Genomic DNA, 17325 nt, shown 5'->3' on the forward strand with positions numbered 1-17325 from the left:
CGCCAATAAGTTCTTGTATTTCTAAAGCAATTAATATAACCTATATTTTTAAAGCTTAGCTATCTTACTAACAGAATGTTTATTTCCATTTTCAAAGCTGCTTTTGTTCTTGCAGCTGTTATTAGTCTGAACACGGTTCTGCCTTTTGCAATTGCCATACTGCCAGTTTCAATTGCACACTAAATACAGGGATTTAGGTCTGCTGATTTTTTTTTTAATGCATGAAATGATTGGATTCACAAATGTTTATCAAGTTTAAGCACAACTGGTAGAGTATGTACAGAAAGTATGTACACTTAATCTGAAAGAAGTACTTAAAAAGTATACAGTTCAAAATGTTTTTACTGTTCCCTATTCTGATGGTTTCTGAATTCCTACTTGTCAGATCAAAAGTTGCTTTATATGGGTTTCTTGCTGGTAAGGTTATGTTTCACCATTGAATTTCTTGCAGCTGAAATCTTGAATGGCCCCAGTTTTAATTCACAACGATCCTTGTTGGAATTTGCTGGTAATCCAGATTATTGTGAATTTCTTTAATGATCAAAATTGTGCTAAATTCCTAATGCAGTCAGCCTATGGGGAGCATTTTGAAATTGTAATTCTTTTGGTATAGCCCTTCAATGTATATCATTTGCCCCAGTTGGGTAAAAGTTGCTAATAGGTTTCAGGAGCTGGAACCTTTTCAGGTTGAATATGTGTGTTACAAAACAAGTTCACTTCCAGTTTTAATTTATATTAAGAGCTGTTCTTGTACTTTTTAGTCTACTGTTTCATTTTCTATTTTGGTGGTAGTTAGAATTTTTAGTGAGGCCAGCTCTGGATTTTAATGTTTGAACTTTGTGAAAAATAGGTTACCTCCCCACACAAAATGTAACATGAAAAATTGATTAAAACTGCAATATTAACTCCAATCTTTGCAATTTTGCACAATACATGTATGCTAACTGATATTTCCTTTGATACAGTTACAGATGTAGAACTGAAAAGATTAAAAGATGCCTTCAAGAGAACCAGTGGACTTTCTTGCTACATGAACCAACAAGCCTTTGTTAGGGAAGTACTTGGAGATGGGGTTCCACCTAAAGTTGCAGAGGTGAGTATTTAAATGTATTTGCACAGTGTGAATGATAAAATGCAATAAGCTTAGAACCCCAACCGTGCTAGCAAGATGAAGATCGCTCCTTCACCCAGCATGTGGAAGTTACTAGAGAGATTTAAACAAACTGGGATTATTTTTATGTAGGAAGAAGGATAATTGAATAAAGCTGAGTTTTAAGCTCTTGCCATGCATTTCAGCAGATAGTAAAAATGTATGTTGCTGGTACCAGTTGTTCTGTCAAAGCTTATTCAAATCTAATGTTATCTAAGAACACAAAATAGGAGAAGTTGACCATATGGATTGTCAAGCCTGCTCTGTCATTTAATATGATTATGGCTGATTTTGGGCTTCAACTCTATTTTCCTGCTTTCTCCCATATCCCTTAATTCCCTGAGACACCAAAAATCTGTCTTTCCCAGGCTTAAATGTATTCACATAAACCCCTTATCCTGAGACTGTGCCCCTGTGCTTGATTCCCTGACCAGCCGAAACAATCTGCATCTACCCAGATACCTTCAGAACTTTGTAGATCTCAATGAGATCGCCTCATGCTTCTATAGAGCGTATAAGCCTAATTTACTTCTCATGAAAAGACAGCCTCCTCATCCCAGGGAGCAATTTGCTATACCACCTCCAATGCAAGTGTATATTCTTTCCTAAATGTGGAGATAAAATCTGCACACCTTATTCCAATTGTGGTCTCATCAAAACCCTGTACAATTGTAGTAAGACTTATTTATTCTTGTACTCCAGTCCCCTTGCATTAAAGACCGACATGCAACTTGCCTTCCTGATTGCTTGCTGCACCTGCATTCTAACTTTCTGCATCCCTAGAAAAAGCACATCTAAGTCTCTTTGAACAGCGTTTACAAAAAAAAATTCTGCTTTTCTATTCTTACAGCCAAAGTGAAAAATTTTACACTTCCCTACATTGTACTCCATTTGCTATTTTGTTGCCCACTCACTCAACCTATCTATAACTCTTTGCAGCCTTTGTGTCCAACCTACAGCTTACCTTCCCATTTAGCTTGATATCATCAGCAAACTTTGATACTCTGTCTTTATCCTAGTGACATCACAGGAAAGCTGTGACCTGATTGGTTGGTAGGAAATTTGCACCAAATTTGAAAAATAAACTACAAAGCTAATTAATAAATTAATTATTTAAGTCGAGATGGCTGGGCAGGTGATGTGCTGTATGATGTGGGAGCTGGCAGATCCCATTGCGAGCCGCAGTGACCACATCTGCAGCAAGCGTTGGTTGCTGGATGAACTCCGGCTCAGAATTGATAAGCTGGAGTTCGAGCTCCGGACACTGTGGCACATTCGGGAGGGGGAGAGTTACCTGGATGCTTTGTTTCAGGAGGCGGTCACACCCGGTAGATTAAGGACCTCAGGTTCAGTCAGGGTTAGCAGGGTGTGACTGCAAGTGAGGCAGGTAGAGGGATCCTGTGTTCAGGAACAGAGGAGCCTCAGCTCTTGACCTTGTCCAACAGGTACGAGGTACTTGCTCCCTCTGTGGATGAGGAACAGGGCTGTAGAGAGGATGAGCCAGCTGACCACGGCACCGTGGCACAGGAGGCCATTCAAGATGGGGGAGCAAAAAGATAAGTGGTAGTTGTAGGGGATTCTATAATTAGGGGAATTGATAGCATCCTTTGTAAGCAGGATCGAGAGCCCCGCATGGTATGTTAACTGCCCGGTGCCAGAGTGAGGGACATCTCTGACCGGCTTGAAAGGATATTGGAGAGGGAGGGGGAGGATCCAGTTGTTGTGGCCCACGTCGGGACAAATAACATAGGTAAGACTAGGAAAGAGGACCTGTTTGGGGATTATCAGGAACTAGGAACTAAAATAAAGAACAGGTCCTCAAGGGTTATAATCTCCGGATTACTACCCGAGCCAAGTGCAAATTGGCATAGGGATGTGAGAATAAGGGAAGTAAACACGTGGCTAACGGAGTGGTGCAGGAAAGAGGGGTTCCATTTCGTGGGGCACTGGCATCAGTATTGGAAGAGGAGGGATCTGTACCGTTGGGACGGTCTCCACCTGAACCGATCTGGGACCAATGTTCTAACGAAAAGGGTAAATAGGGTGGTCAACAGGACTTTAAACTAGAAAGTGGGAGGGAGGGGAGGGAAGGGTAAAACTCCAAGAAGTATGACTAATGGGAAACAAAGCAGCAGGTTAGCGTTGGGGGTGGGGGGGGGTGTGGATTCAACTTCATGGAAAATTATGAAAAAACTGAAAAGAAAGGAGAGCCCAGGAGAGGCTATTAAAGTCCCCAGAACACAAAATAGGACAGAGTGTTTGGAAAGGGCTAGGAATCTAACTTCAAGCACATCAAATAAAGGGACGACAATGAGAAAGGGGATGGGAAATACAGGATTGAAGGTGTTGTATCTGAATGCACGCAGTTTACGAAATAAGGTAAATGAGCTTGTGGTGCATATTGAAATTGGCAGGTATGATGTGGTGGGCATCACGGAGACATGGCTGCAAGGGGATCAGGACTGGGAGCAAAATATCCAAGGATATACATCCTATCAAAAAGATAGGCAGATTGGCAGAGGGGTTGGGGTTGCTTTGTTAGTAAGAAATGAAATTAAATAGATAGCAAGAAATGACATAGGGTCAGATGTAGAATCTGTTTGGGTAGAGTTGAGGAACCGCAAAGGTAAAAAAAAAATCCATAATGGGAGTTATGTACAGGCCTCCGAACAGTAGTCAGGATGTGGGGCACAAGATATACCAGGAGATAGAAAAGGCATGTAAGAAAGGCAAGGTTACAGTGATCATGGGGGATTTCAATATGCAGGTTGACTGGGAAAATCAGGTTGGTAGTGGATCCCAAGAAAAGGAATTTGTGGAATGCCTACGAGATGGCTTTTTGGAGCAGCTTGTGGTGGAGCCTACTTGGGAACAGGCAATTCTAGATTTAGTGATGTATAATGAGGCAGATTTGATAAGGGAGCTTATGGTGAAGGAACCCTAAGGAGGAAGTGACCATAATATGATAGAATTTATCCTGCAATTTGAGAGGAAAAAGCTGGAATCAGATGTAACGGTATTACAGTTGAATAAAGGCAACTACAGAGGCATGAGGGAGGAACTGGCCAGAATTGACTGGGAGATGAGCCTAGCAGGAAAGACAGTGAAACAGCAGTGGCAGGAGTTTCTGGGAGTAATTTGGGGGAGACAGCAAAAATTCATCCTTAGGAAGAAGAAGCATTCTAAAAGGAGGACAAGGCAACCATGGCTAACAAGGGAAGTCAGGGACAGCATAAAAGCTAAAGAGAAAGCATACAATGCGGCGAAGAGCAGTGGGAAACCAGGGGATTGGGAAGCCTACAAAGACCAACAGAGGACAACCAAAAAGGAAATAAGGAGGGAGAAAATTAAATATGAGAGTAAACTAGCCAGTAATATAAAAGAAGATTGCAAGAGTTTTTTTTAGATATATCAAGAGTTAGAGAGAGGCAAAAGTGGACATTGGGCCGCTGGAAAATGACGATAGAGAAGTAGTAGTGGGGAACAAAGAAATGGCGGAGGAACTGAATAGGTACTTTGCGTCAGCTTTCACAGTGGAAGACACGAGTAACGTCCCCAAAGTTCAAGAGAATCGGGGGGGGCAGAGGTGAGTATGGTGACCATTACCAAGGAGAAGGTGCTAGGAAAACTGAAAGGCCTGAAGGTGGATAAATCACCTGGACCAGATGGATGACAGCCCAGAGTGCTGACGGAGATAGCTGAAGAGATAGTGGAGGCGTTAGTGGTGATCTTTCAGGAATCACTGGAGTCAGGGAGGGTCCCAGAGGACTGGAAAATCGCTAATGTAACCCCCCCGTTTAAGAAGGGAGTGAGGCAAAAAACGGGAAATTACAGACCGATTAGCCTGACTTGAGTCGTTGGTAAGATTTTAGAGTCCGTTATTAAGGATGAGATTTCAGAATACTTGGAAGTGCATGTAAAATAGGGCAAAGTCAGCATGGTTTCATCAAGGGGAGGTCATGCCTGACAAATCTGTTAGAATTCTTTGAGGTGCTAACGAGTAGGTTAGACAAAGGAGAGCCAATGGATGTTATCTACTTGGACTTCCAGAAGGCCTTTGACAAGGTGCCGCACAGGAGGCTGCACAGTAAGATAAGAGCCCATGGTGTTAGAGGCAAGGTACTAGCATGGATATAAGATTGGCCGTCTGGCAGGAGGCAGAAAGTGGGGATGAGGGGGTCCTTCTCAGGATGGCAGCCGGTGAAGAGTGGAGTTCTGCAGAGGTCAGTGTTGGGACCACAGCTTTTCACTTTATACATTAATGATCTAGCTGAAGGAACTGAGGGCATCCTGGCTAAGTTTGCAGATGATACAAAGATAGGTGGAGGGACAGGTAGTATTGAGGAGGTTGGGAGGCTGCAGAAGGATTTGGACAGGTTAGGAGAATGGGCAAAGAAGTGGCAGATGGAATGGGCAAGTGTGAGGTCATGCACTTTGATAGGAAGAATAGAGGCATGGACTATTTTCTAAATGGGGAGAGAATTCAGAAAGCTGGAGTGCAAAGGGACCTGGGAGTCCTAGTCCAGGATTCTCTTAAGGTTAACTTGCAGGTTGAGTCAGTAGTTAGGAAGGCAAATGCAATGTTGGCATTTATTTTGAGAGGACTAGAATATAAAAGCAGGGATGTGCTGCTGAGGCTTTATAAGGCTGTGGTCAGACCACATTTAGAATATTGTGAGCAATTTTGGGCCCCATATCTCAGGAAGGATGTTCTGGCCCTGGAGAGGGTCCAGAGGAGGTACACGAGAACGATCCCAGGAATGAAAGGCTTAACGTATGAGGAACGTTTGAGGACTCTGGGTCTATACTCGATGGAGTTTAGAAGGATGAGGAGGGATCTGATTGAAACTTACAGAATACTGAAAGTCCTGGATAGGGTGGACGTGGAGAATATGTTTCCATGAGTAGGAGAGACTAGGACCCGAGGGCACAGCCTCAGAGTAAAGGGAAGACCTTTTAGAACAGAGATGAGGAGAAACTTCTTTAGCCAGAGAGTGGTGTATCTATGGAATTCATTGCCACAGAAGGCTGTGGAGGCCAGGTCATTGAGTGTATTTAAGACCGAGATAGATAGGTTCTTGATTGGTAAGGGGATCAAAGATTACGGGGAGAAGGTGGGAGAATGGGGTTGAGAAAGTTATCAGCCATGATTGAATGGCGGAGCAGACTCGATGGGCCAAATGGCCTAATTTCTGCTCCTAGGTCTTATGATCTTATGATCTATGTCATTAATATGAATTGTAAATAGGCGAGCCTTGCAGCTGTCCTCCATTCCCTGCCTGCCAACTTGAAAAAAGCCCAAGTTATGTGCACCCTCTGTTTTCTATCCATGCTGAAATATTACCCCCAACTCCATGAGCCCTTATCTTGCCTATTAACCTTTTGTGTGGTACTTTATTGAGTCCCTTTAGGAAATTATGCTCCTCTACCACATAACTGTTATCACTGAGTTCATCTCTGCAATTTCATTGGGCTCACCCCTATGGTTCAATGTCTTAAAAGAAAGCAACCCTAAATATTAATTAACTTACATGTACCAAATAAAATAACCTCTGATATTTTAATGAGAAAATTAGTTTGACAAAAATGAAGCATTTTGTCTTGAAATGTTTGGCTCCTTTAATTCTGTGATAGCACATTTGAAATTAAAATCAGCTTAACTAATGGAAAAAACATGCCCTAGTTTATTTTGATACAGGACTTGAAAACTTTTTGTGTGGACTAGATCTTAGGGTAGAGGAGGGGTAAGCTACGCAATTCAAAGACAAAAATTTCACAGAATTATTTTGACCATGCAGTTGATTCGCTGCTCTTTTGGAGCCAAACATCTATTTCAATTTAAACAAAAGGAAAATACTGAAGATGCAATTTAAACTTGTTTTGGCCCGGCAATTATTTCTCCACCCATATGGTTCAAACTGAAAATCTGCCTGCAGCTTCTTGAGAGATGGTCAGGCCAGAGATCTTGCATGGAGTAGCGAGAGGGGAAAAAATGTGATTGTGTGCTATAGCAGACGGTTGATCTTAAAAAGTGGAGTAAAATCTCATGTCATATCTACTGTACAGATTTCTTTAGCATTTAAAGCTGAATGACAGTTTAGTGCTAATCTATCATTTTCCAAAGTGAGGCTTGTGTTGAAAAAGCTAAACCAAAATAAAATGAGTGTGCTGTTTGATATCTGAATACATTACAAATTTATTTAGATTTTCTGACAAGTGAAAGCACCCTGGGAACATGGGAATGAGGGTTCAAATATGGCAGTGGTTGATGACACAAAGAAAAGAATATTTAGTTTAAATTCTGATCCTTTACAAGCTGTCTGAGATTTTGCAAATAAGGAAATGAGGCTTCAGCTGAATGTTACAGCATGGGACTGGTTGAATGAAGCCACTCACCTCTTCCTTTATGATGATTACATCAGAATGCAGCAATCCATTAGGTAGTTCAGTTTTGTTTGTTTTCATTCTGATAAGTATAAAGGGAAGTTTTCTGCTATTTGCTACTATAAATGAACTTTTAAACACCATTTCCACCCAAAAGTTTCTAAATTTGCTACAGTACAAAGTGGACATCTACCTAGCCCAAAAATGAAGGACAAATTTCTTTAAAGGCTGGAATATTTGGTACTTGTCATTAATGACTGCTGGCTTTCTAAAGGTTTGCTACAGCTCTCTGTAAAGGAAATGTCCTGTTTTTCCAACAAAATAGTTCCACTTTATTTTGATTTTATTATGTTTCAGTGGAAGATCTTGAAAGTTTCGCTCAATTTATGTGGATATTAGGATAGATTTTATGGCTATCAGACCTCTTACTATGTACTATAAGTTGTCTGGAAGTTAGTGAAATGTTTTAACAGGCATTTGGTTATTGAGTAAAAAGGTACTTATTAGCATTTGTGGTTCAAAGTGCACTATATTTATGAGAAAATACATGTTAGCCTGCTGCTGACATTGTACATATTAGGATCACTGAGATTGTACACAACAGTGCTTTGTGTAAATTTATTGAAAAAGGAAATTCTTTATGCAATGTAAATGTGATTCTACTGCCACATGAGCAGCAAAAGACTTGGAAATGGTATTCACTTGTTCTGGAGGCAGCTATGCTGCTGCTATTGTTGGTGACAGTAACCTTTATGGCTGACAGAAGAAGCAGCAAAGCTCTAGGGAGTTGGAGGACGAGACACCCGAGCTCCAGAACATTGGAGACAATGAAGAGAGCAGCGCACCCCAACTTTGCCCACAACCCGAAGAGGCCAGCGCACCCCAGCCCCAGGAATCTGAGAGCAGTAAGCGCTCAGCACACCCCAGCTCTGGGAAGCTGGGAGTAGCAACGCCCCAGAGGGGGAGAGGATCGGAGAGACTTCTCCAACAGAGAACAATTCAAATCTCGTTCCTTGCACGAACCTCCAGATGCCACCTGAGCGGAACATCTCCAGTGGGGTGGTTCAGGACAGTTTCCTCAGCTCATCAAAAGTGAGGCAATTTGTAAATACTATGGGTATGCAGGAGCAGACCAAAGGTCTGGAACTCTCAAAGGCAGCAGGTTTGGTAAGAGACTAAATGCTTTAAAATGGGTGTAAAGATTGTATCCATAAATGTGCGTAGCATTAAATCTACTATGTGATGTGTTGCGACCTTAGACTACCTTGTCAAGGTCAAAGCTGACCTGTTTCTGCATGAGTGTGCGATACCTCACCTCAGCTCCTACAGGCAATGGTCATGATGGTGGTCCCATGGGCCATCGATCTGGTCGGGAGGAAGTGACTCACATTCCTCTGGCCTGGGTATTCTGCTGCGGGGAGGCAACTTCACCATCTCAGAAGTTAAGGAGGTGGTGGGCGGGTGCCTCCTCGTAGCAGACGTAATGTACAAGAATGTTCCACTCCGGTTTATTAACGTGTACACCCTGGCACAAAAGGGCGAGCGGCTGGCGGTCTTTCAGCAGCTCCCACTGCTGCTGGCGACCTCCATGCCGGTCATTCTGGGCAGTGACCTCAGCTGTATCATCGATGCGGCTGGACGATCCGGCAGGGCCGACAGCAGATTGGGCGCTGCATCCGGATCCCTGATGGAAACAGTTAAGGATGCCAAGCTGCACGATGTCTTCAACAACCCTGCAGACGGAGCGCAGCGTAGATACACCTGGTCATGGCCAGACGGGTCCATCCGTTCTAGGATAACCTTCCTGTTTGTGTCCCGTGCATTCGCAGTCAGATCCACCGACATCAAGCCAGTGTTCTTCTCTGACCACTGCCTGCTTCTGGCTGACTGTCACTTAGAGGAAGACCAGAGGGTTGGCAGGGGGGCATGGAAGCTAAACGTGCAACTCCTGACCCCAGAGAACATTGAGGAGCTCGAGGGATTACAAAGGCTGGAGAACCGTGAAACCCCTCTTTGAGTCCCTGACACATCAAGAGGTTTTTCATCCTCAAAGGCATCCAGAAAGCTAGAAAGGAACAGGGGTACATGTCCTGACTCCAGAAAAACAGGCAGAACCTGCTCCGGCTGCAGTCAATGGGGGTCAATGTCAAGGAGGAGCTCCAAGAGGTGAAGAGCCAACAAGCCTCGCTCTTTGCCTCGGAGGCCTCCAAGATCATCTTCTATTCCAGAGTCCGGTCCGTGGAGCAAGATGAGACATGCTCATGTTTCTTCTTCCAAAAGGTACACACACACAGCTTTGTGATCAGCAGCCTGAAGGAAGAAGACGGCTCAGTAAAGTTATCGCAGTCTGACATTTTGAGGATCAGCAAATCCTTTTATGCCGGATTGTATGATGTGAAGCCCACAGACAGCACGGCCTCCCAGTCCTTCCTGTCCTCTATCACGGAGGTCTTGGACGACAGTACACGGGAGAGCCTGGACAAATGGCTGACGAACTGACTAAGGCCCTTGAGTTCTTCAAGAAGAGTAAAACTCCTTGGAAGCGACGGCTTGCCAGCTGAGTTGTATTTGGCTCTGTGGGACTGGATCGGCCCAGACCTGCTAGACGTGTGCGAGAGTATGCTTCTGGCCGGCAACATGTCAGAATCCATGAGGAAAGGCATCATCACCCTCATCTACAAGAACAAGGGGGAAAGGGAGGGAATTCGAACTTGGCAACCCATTTCACTATTGAACGCGGACTTTAAGATTCTGTCCGAAGTCATCGCCAATCAGGTCAAGTCCGCTCTGGAATTGGTGATCCACCCTGACCAGTCCTGCGCTGTGCCTGGGACGAAGATCTCTGACAGCCTCACGCTACTCAGGGATACGATTGCCTTTGTGCAGGACAAGGGTGTGGACACCTGCCTCAGCCTGGATCAGGAGATGGCCTTTAACAGAATATCACACACCTACGTGGTGGATGTGCTCTCCAAAATGGGGTTTGGGGAGGGAATTCGCAATTGGATCTAACTGCTTTAATCCAACTGCTCTACACTAACATCAGTAGCGCAGTCTCAATCAATGGGCGGGATTCAGATAGCTTTGCTATTAGGCAGGGCTGCCCTCTCTCCCCTGTCTGTTAGTGTGTTGCATAGAACCCTTTGCTGAGTCCATCAGGAAGGATCCATGCATAAGAGGAGTGACAACCCCAAGCAGTGGAGGCACTCAGGTCAAAGCCTCCCTGTGCATGGATGATGTCGCTGTCTTCTGCTCAGATCTGCTGTCGGTGGCAGACTGATCCACATCTGCGACCAGTTCGAACTGGCCTCGGGAGCCAAGGTAGATCATGGGAAGAGCGAGGCCATGTTCTTTGGAACCAATCCTTTGTTCACCGTCAGGACTGACAGCCTGAAGATGCTGGGGATATGGTTCGGAGGGACCGGGGCATGCGTTAGAAACTGGAAGGAGCGAGTGTCTATGGTGCAAAGAAAACTGGGCATGTGGGAGCGATGCTCCCTCTCTATTGCGGGTAAGAACCTGGTCATCAGATGTGAGGCACTCTCGCTGTTGCTGTGCATGGTGCAGGTCTGGCCCATTCCAGACTCCGCGCTGGTGATCACCCAAGCCATCTTTTGCTTTATCTGGAGATCGAAATTGAATCGTGTCTGCAGGGACGCAATGTACAAGCCTCTAGATAAGGGGTGAAAAACATGCCCAACATCACCCTCTTACTTTGTGTGGCTGCATCAAACTGTGTGTAGACCCCCGGTACGCAAACACCAGGTGTCACTACGTTCTACCTGTCCCCGGTATTGCAAAGGATGGGTCTGGCCACACTGCTGTGGAACACTCCAAGTAGTTGGACCGTGCCGTACCATCTGTCCTTTGTGGAAAAATTTATGCAGAGAAACACCTTTGACCACAAGGCCATCAGGCCGTGGTCGGCGCATAACGTCTTAGAGCCCCTGCGGGAAAAGGAGAGGGTGGATCCTGTGGGATAGTTGCCCGAGCAGACTATCCAAGTCATTTGGCAGAATGCCTCATCGCCAGAACTTTCCAACAAGCACCAAGAAGTAGCTTGGCTGGTGGTGAGAAAGGCCCTCCCCGTCAGATCCTTCCAACACGCCAGGAGTCTCACCCCCTCTGCACGTTGCCCTCGAGGTGGCTGTGGTGGGGGTGAGACCGTTGTTCACCTCGTGGATTGTGCCTTTGCAAAGAAGGTCTGGAGAGAGATGCAGTGGTTTCTGTTGAGGTTCATCCCGAGCTGTTCTGTGACACAGGACTCTGTGCTCTATGGGCTGTTCCCAGGGACACACACCGAGACAAACATCAACTGCAGCTGGAGGATCGTCAGCTTGGTGAAAGACGCTCTTTGGTCTGCCCGAAACTTGTTGGTCTTCCAGCGCAAAGAGTTGTCCCCGACCACGTGTTGCAGACTGTTCCGAGGTCCAGGACTACGTGCTGAGGGGTGCACTAAAGCTTGGGGCAGCTGCTGCAGAGGCGCAATGGGGAAAGGTCGCTGTCTAAGACCTTTCTGCCATAGTGCACCGAGGGACTGGGAATTGTATGGAGCCCCTCGGGCTGTACAGCTCACAATGAATGTATGCATTGAATACTAATTGTATTATAATTGTATTGCAGCACCTCAGAGTGCAACATGATGTATGTTGATAACTCCAATACCATTGTCTGATTGTCTGTAATGACCATATTGAAATTAATGTAATATTCATTGATTGTGTTGCTGCACCTAGTGATCCATGTGCAAAAGTTGAATCTGATTGTACTTTTTATGATAGCGGTTTTGTAATGTTCGTCCAGATATTTTATGAATAAAGTATATTTTTCAAGAAAAGACCTTATGGCTGTGGCAGTGGAGTCCACAGCCTAATCATGTAGAACAGCCATTGGGGGTGGAGGAAGATATTATTTCCTTTCTCATTGAATTATCTTTCCCTCATTTACTGTGAACATTGATTCCTTGCTGGGCTACGCCTTTAAGGGGTCAAATAGCTGTTCATATATTTGCCTAGAATGCAGCAAATCACTGGAAGGAATTGGGTATTATGCAAAGAGGAGAACGTAAGGGCTTAACTGTCATGTGAGGTTGATTTTTCCTCGTCTACTGCAATTTTGTCCTAGCTGAGACCCTTAATTCAGCATAAACAAGATATTAAACCTAGTCTTACAGGTCTGTATAGCATAGCTACGAATTGTCTGAACAAGTTTAGCCTTTGTAAAGTTTTCAGGCATACTTGATTGTTTACTCTTCCTTCAGTCTAACAATTTTCCACATACACACACACAACTCAATTCCAGGTACCATTGATTTTTTAAAAAGCTGCCGCTTGATTTCTGACTATAAGTGAGAAAAGTTACTGAAAGAGATCTGAAAGCTTGTGTGAGTTGAATATTGTTCCTTGATTGCCATTACAAAGCCCAAATGTATAGATGTTGGGAAAGAATACCATTGAACTTGGCAGTGATAACCCATGGATGTAAAACTGGGATGTAACCGGAAGAAAGCAAGACACCAGAAAGCCACTGTGACCTACCCAGCGTAAAAGCCATCTTTTTGAGGAGAAAGGAAAAAGTTCCTAATATTTTAATTTCCTTTTCTCCTAAATGTAATGCATTTCAAACTTTCTCATTCGGGTTTGCTCATTGAAATTAACAAGCAATACCTGTACAATCACAACTGCACAAGACCAGACATCAAATCAATATTAAGTACAAATAGATGGGATTTCTCTCACACCCATTTATCACCTTTGCAGAATGATATTTGGGTGATGTGGATTAATAAAGGGACTGGATCAAAATATGAAGAAAAGTACGAATCTATTCAAGACCAGTTTTAATAAATTTTAGTTGTGTAATGTGATCAACCAATAAAGACCAAGCCTAAACTGGTGTATAATGTTTCCTGCAAAGTAACTGGCTGCTTTGACTCAGGCCTTGAGGGGAGTGGGTATCACTGTGGCCTTTAAGTCAAAGATTGCAGGTTCAAATCCCTCTCCAGAGCCTTAAGCATATAATCTAGGCTGAGCATTTACTAAAGCACCAAGAGAGTGCTGCCTTGTTGAAGGTACCAAATTTTTGATGAAAAGTTAAATTAAGGACCCATCTGCTGATTTAGATGAATGTAAAACATTCCATGGCAGTCAAGTGGAGCAGGGGCATTTTCCTGGTGTACTGGCCAACTTTTATCCATGAGCCAACACCATGAAAATGGATTACTGGTCATTTATCTCATTGTTTGTGGAGTTTTGCTGTGCACAGTTTGGAGGCACTTCAAAAGTAATTTGATGAATATAAAGTGCTTTGGGACAAGTTGAGGGTCTGAAATGTGCCGCCACCTTGCATTTTTTTTTAAAAAGCTGTCTCAAAACTCAATTTTGTGACCAAATCTTTAGTCCCTCTCCATGTGTGCACGCGCACCCTGATCACCATTTGTGCTTGGTGTCTATTGATGGAAGGTGAAAGAGCTATAAATTATTTTTGTATTTGAAAACCAAGTGCATGTTCTCTGCAAGCTGCTGTTTTGATCAAAGTGCATCTGTTCTTATTGCTAAGATGATTACTCCTAGGTTACAATGCTGATAATTTGCACCTGAACCTGAAGATGAATGTCTTGCACCATTAAATTTTGATTAGAAAAGTAGTAAAGGAGGAAATGAGATAAATGGACCATCCTTTACTTTTTTAAGAATGTATACATTTGTGTGTAATGTTGAGTGGATCTGATCAGCTCACCACTTCCTGTCGCATGGTGTACAGTTTGCCATCGTTGGTTATTGTAATTCTTGAGAAATTGTAGAAACCTGTTGCTCACATCTTTTCTTGGAATCATATTTGTCAATGTATGCTTACTGGATTATTCAAGAGAATTAATTTACTACCAAAATGTAACACTCAAAGTTAAACCAATCTAGTAATATGGAATACTTGGTTTTCAAAAACCTTTTGGCTTGTTAACCCTAACTTTGCATTAATTCCTTATAATGGTCCTCACTTACTTAAATTGTAATATATTTAGCACTAGTGATGAATCTTTTAATCTGACATTTGGGCACCAAAATAAATAGTCCATTATAGAGTCGTGGACCCGAGTAATACAGTGGACAGAATTTTGCTAAAACCTAGGAAGTTCCGCTGCCCAGACCAAAAGCTGGTCCTGAGCTGATAGAGGCGACTACTGGTAGGACTACAGGGATTGGAAGAAGGCACCTCCATGTTGAGGTATCCTCAAAAGCCAGGTAAGTTTTTAAAAACTATTTTGGGGGAGGCAGGCTGGCCCTGGCTATCTCAAAAACTGTACAGTTTTGGTCTCTTTGCTTAAGAAGGGATATACTTGTATTGGAAGCAGTTCAGGGAAGGTTCTTTAGGTGGATTCCTGGGATGAAGGGGTTGTCTAATGAGGAAAGGTTGAGCAGGTTGGGCTGCAATTCTCTTTGGAGTTTAGAAGAATGAGAGGTGATCGAATTAAAATGTATAGGTTCTGAGGGGGCTTGACAGGATAAATGCTGAGAGGATGATTTCTTTTGTGTGGGAATCTAGAACTAGGGGGAACAGTTTTAAAAGTAAAGAATCTCCCATTTAAGATGGGGATGAAGAGTTTCTTCTGAGAGTCATTAGTCTTTGGAATTTTCTTCCACGGAGAGCAATGGAAGCTGGATCATTGAATATATTCAAGGCTGAGGTTGGACAGGTTTTTGATTGACAGAGGATGCAGGGCAAGTAGAAAAGTGGAGTTAAGGCCACAGCCAGATTAACCTCATTGGCTAAGTGGGCTCAATGGGCCAAATAACCTCCTGCTACCTCTTATGATTGGTTGGAGAGTTGAACCCCCTTATGGTGAGGTCAGAGCTGCAAGATTGGCTGTTGCCACTGGAGTGCCTCTGTGGGCCATGGCTAGCCATTAAGGAGCCTGCCCGTCCCTTCCCCCACGCTCTGGGAATCTGCTGGGAGACAGCTATTGTTCACCCAGTGGTCTCTCAGTGCAACAGGAACAGCAAGTGACGTCTGATTGGCCAACTAGTTGGTTTAATTGGTTGCCCACCACCAGCTGCACCACTGACCTACCTGCCATTGAGAATATCCCATGGTGGCAGGAAGCCATTAGACTCCTCTGATGCCTTCCGTTGCCATTTTATGAAGTCTCTCACTCCTATCTCCCAGCTAATCCCCAGAGGGTTGGTAAAATCCAGTCCATTATTTCTATTATGATTCTGTAATTACATGTATGTAAAAAAAAAAATGCAGGAAGGAACTTACATTAGTCCATCCAGCCTATCTCATACATTACGCTTTAAGTAGCAAAATTATATGCACATACCCCACCCAGAGCTACATGATCCTCTGGAGTAGTGAAAAACCAGCTGAATTCCAGGTCAATTGAGGGAAAGAATTCCTCTTGGATCTCTGTAGGTGATCAATACAAGGAGACTACCCTGACCCTGATTAACATTATGAAGTACCTACCTCTTATATGAGATGATCTCTTCCCACGCCAGAAATAGGTCCACCTCTCACTTGAAGGTATTGATTGAATTTGTGCATTTTTCATTGTTATGTATAGCTTGTGCTAAGGCATTTTATCAGCTTTGGCTACAACTAAACCTTGAATATGGTTGATCGTTTTTTAATATATGCAATAGCGGTTAAGTTTCTCTTTTCCTTTTCTAGTTATTGAATTCCTACATCTTGATTGAGGGGGGAGTGTTTTAACTGAATTATTTGCTTTTTTTCTAAATTGATTTCTTTTTGATTCCAGAAATGTTTTGTATTTGAAAATGTAGATATGTAATTTATATGTCAAATTTATAATTATTCTTGGCTACAAACTTTAATGAACTTTGTATACAATAATGTAAAGTGCAAAATATACTGTGCTAGATTGTAGTTGTGTATACATTTGCTGCATGGTTGATGTCATGATTAATCTCAGGACTGATTCCAGTTAGATGGAGTGGCTCTGATGCGTTGTATTGTTCGCAGTTATAGTCAGTCCCCAACTGGTTTTGGTTGTGCCAGCAGTGCTTTGGAAGTTATTTTACTAGGATGGTTTGGAATGCATTCTAGATGCTAGGGTACAGTTGACTTGAGAGCCAGCAGCTGCCAGTGGAATAGGACCAGGAAACAGATTTTGACAAATTTATCTTGGATTATCTTTGGGAATTTATGTTTTTCATGGACTGGTATATGTTTTCCATAATGTCTCAGTTCACTTCACTTTGGCCAAGTCAGATGGTGGTCATGCTGAGGTGCACTGGCTGATTACAGTGAAAAGGAATCTTAGAACATGCTCATATTGGGCTTCGGGTCAGTGTGAGCTGGAATGCCTTTTATGGAAGGGTCATGGAAGCAGATTCAGTAGTAACTTTCAAATCTAACAAATACCTTGAAGGGAAAAGATTTACAGGGCTGAAGGGAAAAGATTTACATGGTTACAGGGAAAGAACAGGGGAGTAGGATGAACTGGAAACCTCTACCAAAGAGCCAGCATAGGCTCAAAGCATGGTGGGCCAAATAGCCCCTGCTCTGTGTAGCGGCATTCTATAGAAGGCTTGTATAAACTTTCTTTATAAAGTTCAAGTGGTATTGAGCTGTTTAAGCCATTCTCTTTTACTTATGTTTCAGTGAGGTGCACCAGCTTAAAGCAAATGAGTGTGTGTTTGAATAGAACAAGTCCCAGAGAGTAAATAATGCACAGAAGGTATCTCTTGAGGGATGAAGCTTGTCTCATTCTCTTCCCTAATACCCCCCAATCCCCTACGCGTTCTTACTGAGTTTGTTGTGGGGAGTAA

General features: G+C 43.4%; 1 protein-coding gene across 2 annotated transcripts in view; it reads left to right on the plus strand.

Annotated features, from left to right (window-relative positions):
• Positions 1 to 17325, plus strand: part of usp32 (ubiquitin specific peptidase 32) — a 259887-nt gene that overhangs the window by 26078 nt on the left and 216484 nt on the right. For both annotated transcript variants that reach the window (XM_041197547.1, XM_041197548.1), the window contains exon 2: positions 966 to 1093. In XM_041197547.1, the coding sequence (XP_041053481.1) occupies positions 966 to 1093 (128 nt within the window). The remainder of the gene's footprint in view (positions 1 to 965; positions 1094 to 17325) is intronic.

This window comes from Carcharodon carcharias, chromosome 10 (genome assembly GCF_017639515.1).
Source record: "Carcharodon carcharias isolate sCarCar2 chromosome 10, sCarCar2.pri, whole genome shotgun sequence".
Lineage (NCBI taxonomy): Eukaryota > Metazoa > Chordata > Chondrichthyes > Lamniformes > Lamnidae > Carcharodon > Carcharodon carcharias.